The 14,708-nt window shown below is 31.7% G+C and overlaps 3 protein-coding genes across 3 annotated transcripts; all 3 read right to left on the reverse strand.

Annotated features, from left to right (window-relative positions):
- Window positions 1-3,252: 3,252 nt before the first annotated feature.
- On the reverse strand, window positions 3,253-4,948 carry LOC102627588 (deoxypodophyllotoxin synthase). The gene is made up of 3 exons (XM_006465359.3): window positions 4,337-4,948; window positions 3,888-4,209; window positions 3,253-3,684 (listed from the first exon to the last, which is right to left on the reverse strand). Exons 1-3 carry the CDS (start codon window positions 4,708-4,710, stop codon window positions 3,436-3,438), a joined length of 945 nt encoding a protein of 314 aa, XP_006465422.2. The 5' UTR covers window positions 4,711-4,948; the 3' UTR covers window positions 3,253-3,435.
- A 1,742-nt stretch (window positions 4,949-6,690) lies between these two features.
- On the reverse strand, window positions 6,691-8,571 carry LOC107177211 (probable 2-oxoglutarate-dependent dioxygenase AOP1). Its single transcript, XM_015530690.3, has 3 exons — window positions 8,065-8,571; window positions 7,655-7,976; window positions 6,691-7,142 (listed from the first exon to the last, which is right to left on the reverse strand). Exons 1-3 carry the CDS (start codon window positions 8,517-8,519, stop codon window positions 6,900-6,902), a joined length of 1,020 nt encoding a protein of 339 aa, XP_015386176.3. The 5' UTR covers window positions 8,520-8,571; the 3' UTR covers window positions 6,691-6,899.
- Window positions 8,572-12,605: 4,034 nt separating this feature from the next.
- LOC102608457 (probable 2-oxoglutarate-dependent dioxygenase AOP1) lies at window positions 12,606-14,587 on the reverse strand. The gene is made up of 3 exons (XM_006465452.3): window positions 14,017-14,587; window positions 13,505-13,829; window positions 12,606-13,017 (listed from the first exon to the last, which is right to left on the reverse strand). The coding sequence occupies exons 1-3, from the start codon at window positions 14,388-14,390 to the stop codon at window positions 12,772-12,774; spliced, it is 945 nt and encodes a 314-aa protein (XP_006465515.2). The 5' UTR covers window positions 14,391-14,587; the 3' UTR covers window positions 12,606-12,771.
- Window positions 14,588-14,708: the final 121 nt, after the last annotated feature.

A 14,708-nucleotide genomic window follows, 5' to 3' on the forward strand; every position in this document is an offset into this window, starting at 1 on the left:
CACGATCAATTAACATATTTAATTAATGTTCCAATCTGTAATTTTAAAGTGCGGGAAAGTTTGAAAAATGCATTAATCGTGTGGTTTAAACGTTTTAAGTTTTAAACTTTTAAAACCGTACGATTTTAAAACTTTCCCAGACTTTTCCCGCACTTTAAGATTTTAAATCAGAAAACTACTATATAAGTGTGTGTAGCTTTTGTCAACATTTTATCTTTTTATCATTTGGAAATAAATAAATCTATAATTGAAGTGAAATTAATAAGAATTTTTTACGAACAACAAACACTTTACTGTAAATTAATTACCCAGTGCCCAAAAAATATGAGTGGGCGAGGTATGAGATTCTACAAATGCTGGCTGCAAATATTGGGTCCTCCGAATGGACAACTAGCATTGCCAAAATATATCGGAATCCCCATTGGATAGCCTGTGATTTAGTACTTTGGGCCAATAACATTTGGGCTTAGGCTTGAGCTCCCAGGACTTGAAAGCCACTCAAATTTCTGTGACAAACTAGGTGCCCTTAATTAATTACAGAGTTAGTGATATTTAACCACTTCAATATCTCTCAGCAGCCCCCAATAATTAATTTTATGTTAGTTCTATATTTTCCTTAGTTAAAATTTCTAAAATGGATATATCTCTTTTCTAATCTCTTTTTACTATAAACTTTCAGTCTCTTAGTAGATCTTTAGCAATTGGTAGGCCGGTAGCAATGGTGTAATCACATTTGTAAAGGTTAACGGGTTAGCCATTGCTGCAACCATAAAAAGAAGCCTTGCCATCTGTCGACATAAGGAACACCAAACAGATTAACTTTGAACCCCTTCTTTGTTGATGACAGTTACCAAGTGCTTAAAGAAGTACTAAATTTTGCTTGGATTAGATTAAAGTTAATGAGCAGAGTATTGGAGGTAAACAAGTGAAGTGTGTGAAAAATAAGAACAGGGATAAATTGGAGACGTGTGGGGTATATTGAGCTCCTAGGCCTTCAAGGCCACTCAAATTTCTGTGACAAGCTGGGTGCCCTTAATTAATTAAGTACTTCGCTACCGCTGCCAAAATGAGTCCACTTGTTGAATGATAGATAGTATCGTGGATCATAGAATACTAATTAGAGCGGTAATATAAACATAGGTTACATTTGCATATTGAATTAATATATTTCGATTTCTAATCTAACATATATTTTAAATGTGCTTGCTAAGTGGTCCACAACCCTAAGGCGATCCTGCTTTTTTTCATATATATTAAGCTTGTGCAGGTCACGATCACAATTTCATGTCATCAACGAGATATTAATTAATCCACAAAAAGAAGCAGTTATGAATGATTGATTGTCACATATTTCATTAATTGAAAAAATAAAAGCAAAAACATATATCTTTCAACTTGTTTGGAGTTATTAATGCGTCATTTAGGTTTGGATTAATACATGATAAAGGCAAAATTTTTGTTTTGGTGACTCTTTTGTGGTCCTTTGAAATAATGTTCTTTCAGGACCTCAATTAAATTTCAGCAATAGTATTATTAATTTAGTTCTCTCCAATCAACCGCCAAAATCAAAATTGATTTTCGGATGAGATTTGAATATATTGATTGAAAAAGAAATGTTATAACAACATAAACGTCTCATCATCTGATATATCATATTAGGTGAGAGGTCTTTTATAATTTATATAATCAAGGGGCCATTTCATTAAAATTGAATAGAAAACAAGAGATGAAAATAACTTTAGTATTCTTCCCCTTCTCAAGTCCTATGATAGAGAGATGCTGCCTAAATATTGCCTGAACAATTTTAATTCAACTTGTACTAAGTATAATTTGTTTATGCTTTACTTCTTTATCAATAGCTTTTATTTGTAATTATCAATATAATTACCTCGCACATGACAAATTTTTATTTATGTCGCCATGTATTTTTTACTATGATCTAAATAATATTGAAAGAGATTGATCGAGATGTCACATCCTCATAGAAATTCAGGAAAACAAAATCAGTTACATTATGGTCAGAATCATTACTGAATAAAATCGAGATGTTAATTTATGGTTGAAGTTTTTGACTATGTTGATGAGGGGCACCGGCACATTATGATCCTGGAAATATGATCTTAAAACTTCTCAATCAAGACCATTGTGATCAACAAATCAAGTGTTTTGAATCATGTATATATGGAAATAGTTATTGCCATTATGATATTTAAAATATGACAAGAACCACATATTCATTACTGAGATCGATTTGTTTCTATTGAGGTTAAAAATTTGTTGTGTTTTTCATTTTATTAACTTGCAATTTTTGAGTAGTAACTTCATCTATAAAACTTATTAAACTTAAAAGTAATGCTCTAGTAGTAGTCTTAATTTAATCTTATTTTAACATTCTCTTTCACGTACATGACTCATTTGAGCTCGTCCCGTGGATGTAGTACAAGCAGTCAATTTAATTGAGAACCAATCACTAAACTTTTAGGTCAAACTAGCCTTGATACTATATTGAGTTACTGGTGATAAGTACTTCGGAGATTGATTAGTCTGTAAACAATTGGTCTGGCTTAACTAGCTAGCTAGAGGGGATGCAAAAGGCGTATACCTGAGAGTTACTGTTAATATTTCCTAATATATGCTTGTCTTGATAAATACATACATATGTATTAGTGATTGGTTATTAACAAAATAGAATATAAAAGAAGGATGGACTGTTCAATTTTAATTGTTGGATTCAAGAGCTTGTTGCAATTTTTCAATAGGTCAGGACACTTAACAATGGAGTTTTGAAGTAAAGAATGCCGTATTCCTTTGAAAACTAATTGGTATTCAGAAATTAACATTAAACCATTTAATTTTATCTTTTTTGTAGTTTTAACGTGGTTGCCGGTCCCTTATAAGGCCAAAATTGATTATAAATAAGATGCGTCAAGAGATTTTTCGAAACTTAGAGAGGATCGTAAATCACACAAAAGGTTTTAATTTACTTCATAGATTAACGATTAGTTGTTAACAAAACTTAGAGAGGATAGAGAAATTTTTTGAACCAGGAGAGCAGCATTATGATGCTATAGATCCAAATTATTCTCTGCTTTATTGCTGCTTGTAGTATGAATTCGAACAAACTTTTAAAGTTCGTAATTTGTTATAGATGTAAGATTTTGATATGTAGTAAATTTTTTTTGGAATCTTATATTATCTTCACAACGCACAAGACATTTTTACAGAAGTAACCTGAAGAGGAGGGGGGGGGGGGGGGGGGGAGGCTGTTAAATAACACACGACACAAATTCAAGATACCAAGAACCCTTATTACAGAAGCTTATAGCTTGAAATGACCAACTTACACTTATCACAGAAGTACGTAATTGGCACCCACATATAACTATTGAGTATGACACGTTTTTTTCTTTTGGTAGAGAATTGAAGTTCATCAAATTAGATGCCGCAGTAGGCTTTCATCATGTTGCGTTCTCCCTTGTTTTGGTCACTATTTGATAGATAGAATTGGAGGAGTCCAGCATGATCAAATGGCTTATATTGTAATGGATGTTCATCGTCAACTAGCTCCTCCGGCGTCTGTATCACCCCACTTAGGAATGAAAATAAGCCGAGTGCATATCTCACTTCTGGCCCATCCACAATCACTCTATGATAACAAGATTTTATCCTGTCATTGCTCCAAGCCTACGCCAACCCGAAAAAATTGTGTTAAAAAAATTTAATTAATTGTTGGAATTATATTTCTATATACACTTATGATGATGAATGTTTATGAATTTTTTTGGTTACTGTTTTAACACCTCGATGAGATGATGGGTTTTTAAATTCATATATCAAGTTATCAACCACCCAAGATGAAATGTCTTTGATAAATGATGTTGGCTCACCATGCAAACGTCGCCGGCTATGATCACAAAAGAAGAAGGCGAGGGCTCAAAATGAATCCACTCACCATCTTTAGTTCTCAACTCCAAACCCTTAACATGATTTGAATGAAGAATGGACACCAAGCTCTTGTCCGTGTGACCCTTGAAAGCAAGATTAGTGGTGTCCGTCTGCGATTTTCGGTATTTCAAGAAACGGAGAAGGTAAGTGGTTGATTCCTTTTGAGACTCATACAGTTTCTCTACGCCATAGCTCTCAAACAACATTTTCATCACTAATTGCTGCAATTCTGCCACTATGTTTGCATATGTATGAGCAACTTCACTGAGGGCCAATTTAAGTATTAACCAACCAACAAGCAAAATTAGCACAAGGTTCCGATTAATGGAATTATAAAGGATAGCAATTTAATAATAATAATAATAATTAAGAACCATTAATTGTTAATTACCAGAACTGATAATTTCCTTGAGGCCACATGAGGCTTGTGAATTTTTCACATTCTCCACGGTTCGTTGCATACTCAATGCCCATGCCCTCATGAAGTGGAAACGCTGATATTTTGCCCATGTAGCCATGAGCAGGCTTAGGGTTAACATTTTTCATTTTAGTTTCTTGTGGTAGATCAAACAACTCTTCCAGGGAATCAAACACTTTGTTACGAAATTCGGGTAAGAGTTTGTCGTATAATGCGACAAAGCAACCATATTCTTCAAGCGCAAGCCTGATTTCATTGCATGCTGTTTGCCATGAACTTGAACCAGGCTTCAGGTTTTCTTGAGACAGATCTACAATGGGAAGTTTTTGAGCTGCTTCTGAACCCATCTTGGCTTTAGATTGTCTTTGCACTAAGCAAGAAAGTTTATTGGGGTCAAAGTTGACAACTCTGGGAATGGGATACACTACTAATATTGTTCATAATTTATACAAATGTTAGGGACTGACATATAAAATAACAAGACAAACCAAAATATATTGCTTTTGAGATGGATGGAGTCTGATAGAGACTTGATTAATTTTTAGTAAAAGGACTGCTCTTCAGAATTAGGTGATTGATGAATTGCCTCAAAAAGCCTTCTCTTCCCCCTCATCATCCTAAATACGACTGGTTGTCTATACATGCTTGTATTATAGACATTCCCCTTAAAATCAAATCATCTCATCACTTTTTGAGCTCAAATTATCAGAGATCATCAATCGTACGATGAAATTTTGTTTTTATGACTTATTTATGCATTTAACAGGAAAAAAAATGATGATGTGAACCTTTCATCTATTTTTTGATGATTATATCGGTCGATGGTTCTATATGTACCATATATAATCGAATTTAACTTTTGCCAATAAAATGGACCACCTTTGGCCAAAATTTTGAAAACAATGTTGATGCGACCTTCCGTGTCTAAAATTAAAAACTGGCCTCTTTATTTTTTAATTCATATGAACTGTGATTGATTGAAACTTAATTATATTCTCTTATGATATTACTACAAGGAACAATGATGAATTATGCCTTTATTTTCTTGAGAAATCGCTTTCCTCAGTGATGCATGCAATGTATGAGATAATGATAATGTCTGTTCTGTCTTTTTTTTTTTTTCCTCTTTTCTGAACTTCTTATATGTTATTTTAAGATAAATGATTAATCGATTTACGTTAGCTTATATGATTAAATAAAGAATAGATTATATACCATTAACATTATATATGTTGAATAATGTACTTATGGTATCTTGATATTTAATAAATTGTTAGGAGAACAATTTTTTCTCATTTAGATTAGTTGTAACCCAATTCCCTCCTTATCTAGGGTTCAAACCACAAACCTTACCCATAATTTAAATTGTTAGTGTATATATGTTTGTATATGTGTGCGTGCATGTGTGTGTGCGCGTGTATAATTGTTATTTTTGAATTATAGTTTCCTATTATGTAACTTATAAAATCTATAACAATCATGTATCAAACATACAAGGACATAAATGTTAAAACACCATATTTAAGATATTTTCATTTATTAAAAAAAAATTTAACACTTATAGTTAGACATAAAAAAAAAAATTAAACATGTCATTCAGACATCTGCATTCAAACCTATTTAGATTTTAGCCAAATACAAAGCTATTCAAATTTAAAAAAGGAAAAAAAAACACTAGCTAAGACTAAGAGTGAACTCATTGTCATTTTCGGCTTAAAATCTAAAGCACTATAATAATCTATAGAACACTTGATGTAGTTTAGAAGATAAGTTGATTTTTATCACACACTTATTTGATGAATAACTTATAATATTTTTAATATTTTTGTAAAAAAAGTCATTCAAAATTTATATTTACTACACACTATCAACTTTTATTTCATAATTGTTCTTTTCCACAGCAACAATTGTGTTTTTTAAGCCACATGGTGCCGATGCAAAACAAGGCATAAAAGCATATGTGTCCTCATTTTGGTCACATTTGATATGCCAAACTAAGACCAAAAGTGACTATATTGGATTGAATTGGATAAGACAAGATTGGGCTGGATTATATTTATTATTGTCTTGTGTTTTTTGTTAGTACATTATAGGATTGATTAAATTGAAAATTATTTTGCTTATAATAACAAATTAATAAATAAAATTTTATTTAAATGTGATGTATGACATGCAGTTACCATATCCAAAACATAGATGACATGTCATAATGGGAATAAAAATTGTTTGCCTTGTGTTTATAATTCGGCATATAGTATTGGTTAGATCTGGCTTTCCTATTTCATCCTTTTTGTTTTTCTGTTTCATAATATATATGGCTGTAAATAAGAAGACTAGAATAGGAACTTTCGGTTATGAGTAATAAAATAATACAGAATAGAAAGAGTTGTTTCAATACATACATCATGGTAGAAACCTAGTAACTAATACATAATAATCACACTGCATCACAATTCGCTTATGCCCTCAACGATTAGGGCCATATGATCAAATTGCTTTCGACAATTAAGTAGATTTTGTCTGAGATGCATAATTTTTAGATACCACAAAAAGAAGTGATAGAACCATCTGTTTTCTTTCCCTCGTCAGAATCATGGAACCGAAGGAATTCGTAAATATCGAACGGTCTATAACGCAAAGGGTGTAATTCATCAACGAACTCTTCAGGTATATGTACGATGCCCCGATTGAAGGAAAACAGTCCCATTGAATATCTTGTTTCATGTGCATTTATGATAACTTGATGCTCACAAGATCTTATCCTGCCGTTACTCCATGCCTGGCTTACACAATATTAACACTAATCAGGGCCTACTAGTTTGGTCATGTTTTGGGTCATTATTATTGAAAAGAAATATGTTTCGTAAATTAAAAATCAGCAGAAATTGATCAATTTCACATTTTGATCAGGATTTAAGAATTGAATTTGAAAGAAAATTTGATAATTTACTTAATGTTTCCTTAATTCTAGTGTATAAGCCTATTCTCCAAGTTTCTGCTTTTAAAAAAAGTCCTTTGTTCTATATCTTTCTCTTTTAAAACATAAGTATTCATTAATTTTTATCTGTTTCATATTAGATTTTCATTATATAGAACAAAAACAATACCACTTTACCCTTGAAAAGAGAGATTCAACAGCTCTGAAAGTACTTCTATGGATGTTTAATGTAATACTTGAAAATTAAGTAATTAGTCCAAACTCTAGAGAATGAAGGAGAATTTACCCTTTGAGAAATAATCTAGTAACATGCTGTGAAAACAAGTTTTTGAAAAAGGATATAAGAACTTTACCAAGAGCCCATCGGCTGCCATGATCACGAAAGATGAAGGAGATGGTTCCAAATCAATCCACTCGCCATCTTTTGCTTTTATCTGCAAACCATTGATATGATTTTGATGAATTATAGACACCATGTTCTTGTCCGTGTGAGGGTACAAACCAACATTATGCTCATTGATTTCCGGTTTTCGATACTTGAAGAACCGGAGAAGGTAGTTACTCGTTTCAATGTGAGAGTCATAGTACTTCTCAATGCCATAGCTCTCCATGATCATTCTCATAACTAATTGATCTACTTCCACTATTATCTTTGCAAAAGAATGAACACTTTCACTAATTCAAAAAAAAAAAAAAAACAAATGAGACAAAATTGGATCAAATAAGATATTAGAAAATTCAATGACCTCATTTCGTTTCATACCAGAAGGGAGGATTGCCATTAGGCCACATACGATCTGTGAAGCTTTGAGTTGCCGTGAGATTAGTTGGATCATCGATGGCCAGGGATTCGTAGAGAGGGATACCGGTGTATTGACCAAAATATTCATGATAAGGCTTATCGCTGGTGTTTTGCATTTTGGTTTCTATTGGGAGATCAAATAGTTCATCTGCTGCTTTAAAAATTTCATTGTGAAGCTCTAATGGAATTTTATTGTAAATTGCTTCAAAACAGCCGGTATCTTCCATGGCTTGCCGGATTTCATTGCATGTCGAGATCCACGTACTGGTCCCTGGCTTCAAGTTTTCATTGCACAAGTCTACGACTAGAATTTTTGGTTGTGTTTGTGAACCCATCAAGTTCGAGATATAGATGTATTTGTAGCATGTTACTATATATAAAGGAAGAGTTAAGTAGTTATAATAAAAGCAGAACATATAGTAGCAAACATTAATGATAAGATGACGAATGAAAGTCCATGGAGATCAAGAGGCTTGATTAATTATTTTGACTTGCCAAAAGTGTCATAGTGATTATAAATAAGGCAAAAAGATCAAACGTTAATAAACATGGAAGCTTTCGTTCTTTTTTTTAAAAAAAAAAAATATTACATTACAAATTTACAGGAACTTTAAGATTAACTCTATGATGACAAGGTCTAAATATCTATTTATGTTCAGACTAAGCAGATTCTACTATTAAATATTTGAAATAAATTCAATGCATGTTGAAGAAATGGAAATAAGCTAGTTTAAATAGCATCGGACTACACAATTGAGTAATAATACAAACATGTCATAATATTTTTTGCTGATTTATAAAAATAGTAAGGTAATAAGTGGCATATATTAATTTTAATATGGAAAAATCTGATAATCTCTCTAGAATTAAATGATGCTAACTAACTTCGATGTACAGTTAATTAATAGCTTGTATAATATAAACGACCTATTTATTATCTCAATTATTGCATAACATTGCTCTATAACGCGCAATGGATGTTACAAGATACATATATGTGTGTATGTGTTTATTAAAATTTAAATTGATTGTTGAATATAATTGTCATGGCTCTCATGCCTTTTTCTTTTTCTTTCGCAAAATACATAATCCTAGGTGATCATGCCTTGAAAGAGAAATGTTATAAAACATGTCTTGAAAGAGAAATGTTTATAAAACAAAACTAAGTCCTGTTTTCGGCGTCTTAACGGCTAAATAAATCTTATTGTTATATTGATTTGGGCTTTTTTTTTTTTAATAATTCTTCACACAATAGTGAGGCTCAAACCTAGGTTCTTGGTTTTAGGGAAGCTGCTTCTTAATATTGGAGTTAGAATTTGGTCTTTACTTATTTGAACTTTCATGTGATCATATATTATTATATTTTTTTTATTGAGCCCAACGGCATCCCTAATTTCTTTCTCCATCCAATGAGTGGAATTCGAATAGAAAACCTCTTGATTTTAATATAAATAATTTTACTAACTCAACTAGTTGGCACCCAGATGACAACTATTATTATGACATGGATGATAACGATTGAAAAATTGGAGAAAAGACTCCAGGAGAGTGGTAAAATTATCAATTACTCAAAATTGATAATCTATAGGAAGTCCTTATGAACATCTTATTGTCATGTTTACTTGCATACCCGTCAACGCAAATTGAGAGGCGTCAAGACCAAGTGAAGTGCAGATTGAAAGGGTTTCGATTAATTGAAAAACAAGTTTTGGGCAGAAGCTACTGTAAACAACAGAAAAGTTAGAGACCTTTATATAGCGACACCGATTAGCTTCAAAACCCCGTTTGAATGAATATAATCAGCATAATCAGGATGATTAATTGGCTTATACTGCAGAGGAACGTGTATTGTCCGATCGTAAAATGTGAACAATCAAGATGACTACATGAACGGTTTTGTTCGTTGCTCCATATTAATGGCTTGTAATGCAGAGGAACATGTATTGTCCAATCATGAAATGTGAACAATCAAGATGAGGAAATGAACGTCAACGCGAATTTGGGCTTTGTCCTTCCCCTTATCTTTAATTAAAATAAAATATGTAGTATTTAAAAAAAAAGCAATGTTAGATATCCAACATATAAGTTCCAATTTGAGTCCCAATTGCTATGACATTCATTTATTGGAATGTGGTTAAGTAATTTTACTAGATATAAAATCCATCATCCAATAAATGAGTGACATATTGCATTGGGACTCAAGTTAAAACTCAAATGTTGGGATCCCAAATATTATTATTAAAAAAATATTTTGTAGGCTTGAATTATAAAATTATTTGTGTGATTTTTTTTCTAGACGCGCTATAGCTCTAACACTAACTCTTATGATTCGTTTACTTTTTGGATTAGGGAATTGGAATTCAGAATCGAAATCATTAACGACGTTTACTTCGCAAGATAGAGGCGATAGTCGGAATTAGAATCAGAATCATGAGGCCCACCACAATTTGGGAATAGAGAATGGAGAATGAGAGATTGATTCCCATGGGTGGTTGGGAATGAGTCTCCCATTCCCTAAACTTCCAATTTACCCCCATTTACATTTCAATATTCCCAAAATGCCCCTTAATAATAAAAATAAATTTTAATAATTAAAATTTATTATTATTATTGTTGTTGTTATTTTATTATTAGTGTAGCAACAACACAACAACAATAATAATGTCATTATTTTTATTTTAATATTATTTGAGTAATGATATAGCCACAAAATCTTATACAAATTTATTTTGTACAAACTGATGTGGCATCATAAGATTGGTTTAATTAAATATCACTTGCCCCACATGATTTGTTTTTATTATTTTATATTTTCACTCAACCAATGAATTAATGCCACGTTAGTTTGTACAAAATAAATTTATACAAGAGTTTGTGGTTGTATCATCACTAGGGATGGCAATGGGCACCGCCCGTAACGGGTTTGCCATTACCAAACCCAAACCCGCACAAAATTTAAATTACCAAACCCACCCGCAACCCGCAGCGGGTTTTAATTTTTTTAAAAAAACCCACCCACCCGCAGCGGGTTTTAACAATTACCAAACCCGCAATGATACTTGGCAGATTTTTTGCGGGTTTTCGTATTTAAAATCACAAATGTTTAATATATAAATTTATAAAATAACTTCAAATTCCATATAACATACTCAATTTTATATTTAAACAATGTAAATGAAAAATTAAAATTTCAACATCAATCCAACACAAATTCCCAAATTTAAGTATAAATTACACAAATCTATTTAAAAAACACAAACTAGTATCTAAAAATAATAATTACATTTTATATTATCATTTAAAACAAGCTCCGAAAGAAGATATTCATTTCATTCACCACCATAAGCACCCATATAACACAATGCCTATAATAATAATTAAGATTAATATTTTCAAATACTAATTCGAAGGGAAATGCCTTTAGTTTTCTTTAGGTTATGACTTTAGAATGGGAAATGGACCACATACACACATACACAATTTTGAACCTTTGGCTATTTGGTAATTTGAATAATGACATTATTTTCTTTATACATTTTTAGATTTAAATTAAATTAAAAATATTTGGAAAAAATATTGTGGGTTTGGTGGATATCTATGCGGGTATCCACTGGATATAAGATTAATACCAAACCCACCCGCATCCATGTGCGAGTTTTAGTTTATAATACTAAACCCGCCAACAACGGGTAAAATTACCCGCAGCGGGCGGGTTTTGGCGGGTGGGTTTGGGCGGGTTTGTGGGTACAATTGCCATCCCTAATCATCACCCATATTATTTTATTCAAATTTATTAATTTTTATCAATTTATTCGTTATTTATTATTATAATTGTCATTATTATTATTATTAAAAAAATTAAGTTTATTATTTTAATTATTATTAACTATTGTTATTATTATTTTGATTAATATTGTCATTATTAAAATTTATTATTAATAATTTTATTCTTTTTTATTATTACTATTATTATTATTTTTTATTATTTTTATTGTTTTAATTAATATTATTGTCATTATTATTAAGGACTCTTTAGTAATTTGTAATAATTTTATTCATTTCGATTCCGATTTTTATAGTTCAAGTAAACAACTTATTTTAATTCTCACTCGCTATTCTCATTCTAACTCATTCTCATTTTTATCCACTTTGATTTCAGCCCATTCTAATTCCATATTAGTAAATGCACCATTAGTAAGTTGGGATCATTTTATGATATGAACTCACCTAAATTTTTAAAAATTTTATTTCACTTGTGTACCAATGATAGTTTATGGTTAATTCATATTTAACTGCTCTTACATTTGTATTTACTAACCATCTATCACTTGTATTTACGCAGAAGAAGTTAATGTGGACTGCACTCGTGGATGAGTTTAAAATCGTATAAAATCTCATGAGCTTAACTCTAGTCAAAAGTTAGTTTATGGATTAAAAATTGCCTCAAATTTATAATATTCACAGGATTTATTTTCGATCGATGTTTGATAATCTCTTTAACAATATATGCAATATATTCTTTTATTCATGAGAAAAATATTGGAAATAAGCCTTCACAACATTAATTAACGAGGAATCAATAATTTATTACACCGAACAATTATCTTGCACACGAATAGTGACCACAGCAGAATCATCGAATGAACCTTCTTCAGCTAAAAAGATTTCTCAAATACCACAGTAAGCTTTGATGGAAGAAGCCGATTTCTTACCCTCTTCTGATTGATTAAAATGGAGGAACCCAAAATGATCAAATGGTTTGTATTTTAAGGGCTGCGTTTCATCTCCAAGCTCTTTTGGTATATCCACGACTCCACTGCTGAATGAAAATAACCCTAGAGAGTATCTTGTTTCACTTGCATTGTCCATAATCACTTGATGGCGACAAGGTCGTATTCGATCATTACCCCATGCCTGAAAGGAAAATAAAAAAAATTATGTGATTAAAACAATTCATGTAATCAATTTTATAGGAAGAATGATGCTTAGGTCATTAATATTTCTCAGATTGACCACTTAGGTCCCTTTTTTTTTTATTACCCATTATAATTTTATTGTTGAACGATAAATAATAAATTTTTTAGTATACAAAACCATCGGCAAAATCACACATTACACTGACAACAAGGGTATAATATATGTAGTTTTTCAGTCACTACGTCAATTCAGGGATATAATGGATAATTAAATCATAATAATAAGGAACTATGTGGTAAAAATAAGAAAAGTCGTTAAGAACTGAAGTGAGTGATTTTCTTTTTAAGCAAACCATTTATGTGATAATGGAAGGGATTCTTTGTTAAATTAAAAAAATGGGGGAAATTCCCACTCTTTTACGAAAACAAAATTTCAAATATCTTATGAAATATTTTGCAAAAAAAAGAGTTAATTAGTGACTCACCATGAGTGCATCACCTGCCATGACAATAAAAGATGAAGGGGAGGGTTCAACATCAATCCACTCCCCATCCTTTGCTTGTACCTGCAAACCATTTATGTGATTTATTTGATGAATTATTGATGTCATGGTCTTGTCTGTGTGAGGAGTCAAGCCCATCTTCGTCTCGTTCGGCTCTGGTGCTCTGTATTTGAAGTATCGGAGAAGGTAATTGACTGATCCGATGTATGAATCGTAGTAACCCTCGACGCCATAGCTTTCAAATAGCATTCTTGTTACCATTTTGTCTAATTCCACTACTAGCTCCGACATGGAAAGAGAGCTTTCACTATAATTGTAAACCACAAATGAACGACATAGGCTTTTTAAGTAAGTTTTAAAAATATAAGACTAAAAGTTTAATTATAGCTTAAAATTTAGGGGAAAATTTAGCTATCTTAAAATATTTTTGGGACTGGTGTAAAAAGAAAAAAAATACTCAAATGCACACAGTAAGGAATAGGGGCAAATCATACCAAAAGCAATCATTTCCTGCAGGCCACATGAGGTTGGTGAAGCTTTGAGTCGCGTTGCGAGTATCTGGATAATCAATGGCCAAGGATTCATAGAGCGGAATGATGGTATATTGTCCATAATATTCAAAGTAAGGCTTAGTGCTTGTGTTCTTGACTTTGATCTCTATTGGGACATCAAATAATTCTTCTGTTGAGGCAAGGACTTCGCTCCGAAATTCTTGAGAAATTTTTTGATAAATTGCTTCAAAGCAACCGAATTCTTCAAATGCGTGGCGAACATCTTTGCATGTTGAAAGCCAAGTGCTTGTTCCTGACTTCAAGTCTTGTTTCGACAAATCTATAACAGGAATCTTGGACTTTGTTTGGGATCCCATGTTCTTGTTTTATGTTTTCTTTTTCTTTTTTCCCTTTTTTTCCTTCTCTTTATCCTTTTGGAGATGTGTTTATAATGTTGCATATGCATGTTACTTATAGATGTTCAATGGTTCACTTAAAATCATCAGTCCGATATTGGTTAGATATGGTATGGTATGAAAGATATATATGTTAAGTTGGTAAATGTATAGCCACATAGACTTTGATCTTGTTGACGACACATGTATTCATAAGAGCGTATGGTTAAATTTTAATTACATATAAATATGTATCCAACAACTACGTATCCAACAACTATTAATCATAATCATGTAAAA

Source organism: Citrus sinensis, chromosome 7, assembly GCF_022201045.2.
Source record: "Citrus sinensis cultivar Valencia sweet orange chromosome 7, DVS_A1.0, whole genome shotgun sequence".
Lineage (NCBI taxonomy): Eukaryota > Viridiplantae > Streptophyta > Magnoliopsida > Sapindales > Rutaceae > Citrus > Citrus sinensis.

Coding starts and splice junctions, on each gene's coding strand:
- LOC107177211 (XM_015530690.3), bottom strand. CDS start 8,519: ATGTTCTGCTTTTATTATAACTACTTAACTCTTCCTTTATATATAGTA. Junction 7,977..8,064: donor AATGGCAATCCTCCCTTCTG/GTATGAAACGAA, acceptor TTTTTGAATTAG/TGAAAGTGTTCATTCTTTTG. Junction 7,143..7,654: donor TGGCAGCCGATGGGCTCTTG/GTAAAGTTCTTA, acceptor TGTGTAAGCCAG/GCATGGAGTAACGGCAGGAT.
- LOC102608457 (XM_006465452.3), bottom strand. CDS start 14,390: ATGGGATCCCAAACAAAGTCCAAGATTCCTGTTATAGATTTGTCGAAA. Junction 13,830..14,016: donor GCAGGAAATGATTGCTTTTG/GTATGATTTGCC, acceptor TTACAATTATAG/TGAAAGCTCTCTTTCCATGT. Junction 13,018..13,504: donor TGGCAGGTGATGCACTCATG/GTGAGTCACTAA, acceptor TTTTCCTTTCAG/GCATGGGGTAATGATCGAAT.
- LOC102627588 (XM_006465359.3), bottom strand. CDS start 4,710: ATGGGTTCAGAAGCAGCTCAAAAACTTCCCATTGTAGATCTGTCTCAA. Junction 4,210..4,336: donor CAAGGAAATTATCAGTTCTG/GTAATTAACAAT, acceptor ATTGGCCCTCAG/TGAAGTTGCTCATACATATG. Junction 3,685..3,887: donor TAGCCGGCGACGTTTGCATG/GTGAGCCAACAT, acceptor GGGTTGGCGTAG/GCTTGGAGCAATGACAGGAT.